We start from the raw sequence: 5,000 nt of genomic DNA, 5'->3' as shown, positions 1-5,000 counted from the left end.
ATTTTTTGGGCTGGAAATCATCAGCTTCATCTGGCAACCCTGGCCACAGGCGTGCACAGATAGGGATGAGGTGGTGCTAAAGCCCCTGCTCCTTTGCCCTACTTGACATAAAATAAACTTTTTGAAAAATGTCTTCTAAAAGTCTTTTTTGTAACACTTTATTTTAGGGATACATCTATTAGCACTAATACATACAATATTAATGCCTTAGTAAGTAACTTGTAAGGCATGTACTAAGCAAAATCAGACGGTTGTTAGACATTTATTCGCAAATGTCTTGTTCATGCACAATAAGGGATTTATTACCAATATAACCTTAGTAAGGACCTAGTAGACCTAGATTTCTATTTATGAGTAAGCAGTAAGGGTCAGAATACAATGTGTATAAGCTCCTGGTACACTGTGTGAACAAACCCTGAACAGTGTGAAAACAGATGTGGAATAAGGGTCCCTATTCTAAAGTGATGCATTGCTCAGCCCAGATGGCTTAGGGCCCCCGCACTACCTAGGGCCCCCGCACTACCTAGGGCCCCCGCACTACCTAGGGCCCCTACTCTACCGCCCACCCCCCGGGAAGCAAAGTGTAAGAACATTTCTGATTTAGCATTAGTCTCATGTGATAAGTAGTTTCACTTATTCTACTCAGTATTCCACAGTGTAATTGGAAGCATTATATAGGAAGGATTGGACGTAAAGTTCTCAATGACGGTGGATGGTGAGATGTCATTTTTTCATACACCAATTCGTTTTATTTGAGAAAACCCTACAATAAATGCAGAATATAACGATGAGTAATAGTTTGGAAGCGAAACTAAGATATTTGAGAGCTGTTTGGGAAACTTAGCTCCAAGAAGTGCAGTGCATGATGGGTACGCCCTTAGTCAGAAATGCAATGCATGGCCACGAGTGAGGGGAGGAGCTAAGGACGTAGGCTCAGAGCTGGGTAGGTTGTCTGTTGGCCTAGATTGCGTATCATGCACTGCACTTCTTGAAGATAATGTTCTCAAACATTAAGCTTAACTTAATTATCACAAAAGAATAGATTAGTTTTGCTTCAAAACTATTATTGTAATTGGTTTTTACAATTAAAACTCAGTGGCTCAGTGGAAAAAAATTACATCTCACCAACCCACTGCCATTGACAAGTGTACGTTCAATCCTTGCTATATAAAGGCTCCTGTTACCTTCCTGACATTGTCACAAGCAAGAGAAAACTAGATGAATAAACTGGTTAAGTATTAATTGTTTAACATATCCTTACACTTTGTATATCGGGGTGCTAAATAGTATGGGCCTGGGTGGTGTGGGGGCCCTAGGTAATGAGGAGGACTTTGGTAGTGCGGAGGCCCTGAGCCATCTGGGCTGACCAATGCATCACTTTAGAATAGGGACCCTTATTCCGCATCTGTTTTCACACTGTTCAGGGTTTGTTCACACAGTGTGTCGGGAGCTTATACACATTGTATTCTGCCACTTACTACTTACTAATAAATAGAAATATAGGCTTACTGGTCCTTACTAAGGTTATATTAGTAATAAATCCCTAACTGGGCATGAACAAGACATTTGTGAATATATGCTTAACAACTGTCTTATTTTGCTTAGTACATGCCTTACAAGTTACTTACACAGGCATTAATATTGTATGTATTAGTGCTAATAGATGTATCCCTAAAATAAAGTGTTACCGTGTTTTTTTGTCACAATGCACTGTGGTCCATGTGGACATGAATATCTACAAATGCCTTGCGATCAAATACATGTTACAATAATGCCCAGATATAATATATGGCCTCTATAAGCTTGTAATCGTAAGTAATAAGTAATGCAATCGGAAGTTCCACATGCCCCCAAGACCCCCCTTCTGCACCTTCCCTGCAAAATGTCTGTGCACGCCACTGACCGCGGCACAGCCTTTTAAATACTGTGCCCTTCCTAACCCACCACCTGGCCGCTGAGAGCTTTGGCCGGGCCTGAGACAAAGTCATCTTAAAATCCCCTTTTAAAAAACAATAATAAAAATAAAATAAAATAAATAAATCCATCCTAAAACAAGTCTGACAGGTGGACAAAGATGCGTCTACGTGTTGCTCATTGATGTAAATTAATGACTACAATTCAATGTACTGTAACACGAAGAATGGTGGCGAAGATCGTGTTTTGGCCGTCTTCAAGAATGCGTTTCAGGCGGACACACAGACTGACGGACCGACCCACGGACGGACATATGAGGACCAATCAGAGTTGGGTACTGGATACTGTTCTTGAAGTGTCATATGAGGACCAATCAGAATTGGGTCCAGGATACTTTTCTTGAAGTGTCATATGAGGACCAATCAGAATTGGGTCCAGGATACTTTTCTTGAAGTGTCATATGAGGTATTGTTCTTGACACACAAAGCAATAGATCCTGCGGATCTCACCTTTGACCTTAGCCAGCGTAGAGGTTATTGGCTATTGACCTTTAACCTCAAACCAATAGTGCAATACTATAGGTAAGACAGATCGTTATATAGATAGATCTGACCTGTGAGCTTCTGCAGCAAGGCAGAGGAGATATTGGTTCTTCCTCTGCCTTCGTGCTATCTCTGCCTCTCCTCTCTTCCTCTCCTTTTAAATCCATCTCTTACAATTGTGTTTTTTCCCCTCATTTGTTAAGCACTTTGAGTTTCATCCCTTGTATGATACAGTGCTATACAAATAATTATTATTATTGTTATTGTTATTGTTATTATTATTATTATTATTATTATTATTATTATTATTATTATTATTATTATTATTATTATTATTATTATTGCCTTTGACACACACACACACACACGCCTACAGTATGGGCGGTCACCCCCTAGTCACCAAGTGTCTCACCTGCGACCTGTAGCAGCACGGCGGCCGAGACAATGCTCTCTCACCCACACACACACACACACACACACACACACACACACACTCACACACACACACACACACACACACACATACACACACCTACACACTAACCCTCCCCAGGTGAGTGTCTCACCTGCGACCTGTAGCAGCATGGCAGCGGAGGCGAAGCTCTGCACATGTACGAAGCAGGTGTAGCTTCCCTCGTCGTCCACGCGGACCTTCCGCAGCAGCAGTGACGCGTTGCCCCCCGACAGGGCGTCTACGCCGAACAGGCTGGTGCGGTTGGCGTACGCTGGCATCTGGTCAGTCAGCTGGCGAAACAAGGTCAAAGGTCACAGTTCAGCTTCATTGAGAGAGAGATAGTGAGAGAGAGAGGGCTGTATGAAGTGTATGTAAGAGTGAGTGTAAGGATGTGTGTAATGTCTAGGGTGTTATGTTTTCCTTAATTTCCTACACACTTTAATTTCCCCCTGAGATCAATAAATGATACTCTACACTCTAATCTACTATTGTCAGTTTCATTTTGAAAGGTGCAAGCTGATTTATTTTTTTGTCTTTTTTTCTTTCTTTTTTTTTGTTTAGGGCTTTTTTCCCTTTATTTCCGACAGGACAGCAGAGGAGAGGCAGGAAAGGAAGAGAGAGATGGGGAAGGATCGGCAAATGACCCGGGCCGGAATTGAATCCAAGTCGCCAGCGTAGCAGCCCAGTGCCCTACCATTACCACAGAAATACACCTACCGCGACAAGAGCGAGGCGAGCGACGGAAGTAATTGACTTTGTATTGAGTCACGAGACAAAAGCGATTTTAGATACTAGAACGATTTGTGCGACAAGCGCGACAGTTTGAAGTTGAAATCCTTTCAACTTTCTATGACGCGGTTCGGCGACAAGCCGCGACAGCCAATGACTGTATAGAGGTCAGTGACCACAGCCAATGGGAATGCTTGAATGCTTTGCCTTCTGCTTGTACGGACATACTCTATTGTCTTCAATCGCTCGTATCGCTTGCTGCTGCACAGAATCACATCGCGCCTGGTCTATTCGACCACCCTGAACAGGCTGGTACCAGAGAGAGTAGAGAGAGAGAGGTTCCATTGGCCCATTGTTTCCGGGCTCTATTATTGCAAGGGGATGGGGGGTAATCCCCCTTTAGGCAGACCTAGGCAGACCTAAGGACTGTTCTATTCAATGGTAGGAGTATTATGACACGGCCCTTTAGGCAGACCGGAACCTGGTCATGTTAGGTGCCCATAGCAACCTATTACATTGGCATATCTCTATATACTTACAGAATCTCTGCTGGTACGGTTGAGTATGGCTGGTATGGGTTAGCCTGATTATCATCGACGTTCAAATCTCTTCGAGACTTGGTCTGACCAAGAGCATAACAATTAACATTTCCCGAACAGCATGGTTGACCGGCCATCCTTGGTTTGCTTATGGTTGTTTGCTTAACGCCAAAGTGGGAGGAGTTCCCTACTTGCTCTTGACCTGACTAGTTGCAATGCTGAAAGTGTTGCGTCACTAGGAGGGCACAACCTGGATAGGTACTTGTGCCCGTGAACAAGGCGCCTAACCCCCAAATTTCTCCAGGGTAACCAATACTATTCGCTTTGGATAAAAGCATCAGGTAAGTGCAGAGATGTATATAGAAGAAGCCTTAATACAACAACTATTACAACACTAGTAGTATGATATTACATGGTTTCAATTATGTAATATCATACTACTAGTGTTGTAATTACATCTGTATGAGAACTTTTACTTCTACTTTATACAACTCTGGGTAAGTGCAATGTAATGTAATATCGTACCATGTCCTCTCCGGAGATGAATGTAACGTAACGTAACGTAACGTAACGTAACGTAACGTAACGTAATGTAGTGTAATATATTACCATGTCTTCTCCAGATGTGAATGTAATGTAATGTAATGTAGTGTAATGTAATATATTACCATGTCTTCTCCAGATGTGAATATGTAATGTAATGTAATGTGATATAGTGTAATACATTACCATGTCCTCTCCAGATGTGAACGTGTGCACGGTGCGCTTGGTGTCCGTGAGCTGCCAGAAGACGCTCAGGCCGCTCAGGTTGCCTAGCGCCTG

The 5,000-nt window shown here is 42.7% G+C and overlaps 1 protein-coding gene across 1 annotated transcript in view; it reads right to left on the bottom strand.

Moving 5' to 3' along the window:
• cd276 (CD276 molecule) overlaps positions 1-5,000 on the bottom strand; it is a 220,811-nt gene that overhangs the window by 180,582 nt on the left and 35,229 nt on the right. Inside the window, exons 2-3 of the mRNA XM_063189699.1 lie at positions 4,908-5,000; positions 3,023-3,200 (exon numbers count right to left, since the gene is read on the bottom strand). The exon at positions 4,908-5,000 is cut by the window's right edge and continues 86 nt beyond it. Of these exons, the coding sequence (XP_063045769.1) occupies positions 3,023-3,200; positions 4,908-5,000 (271 nt within the window). The remainder of the gene's footprint in view (positions 1-3,022; positions 3,201-4,907) is intronic.

The sequence above is a fragment of the Engraulis encrasicolus genome, chromosome 23 (assembly GCF_034702125.1).
Source record: "Engraulis encrasicolus isolate BLACKSEA-1 chromosome 23, IST_EnEncr_1.0, whole genome shotgun sequence".
Classification (NCBI taxonomy): Eukaryota; Metazoa; Chordata; class Actinopteri; order Clupeiformes; family Engraulidae; genus Engraulis; species Engraulis encrasicolus.
Note: the sequence above shows the minus strand (reverse complement) of the source record. Positions and strands in the feature narration are given on the sequence as shown.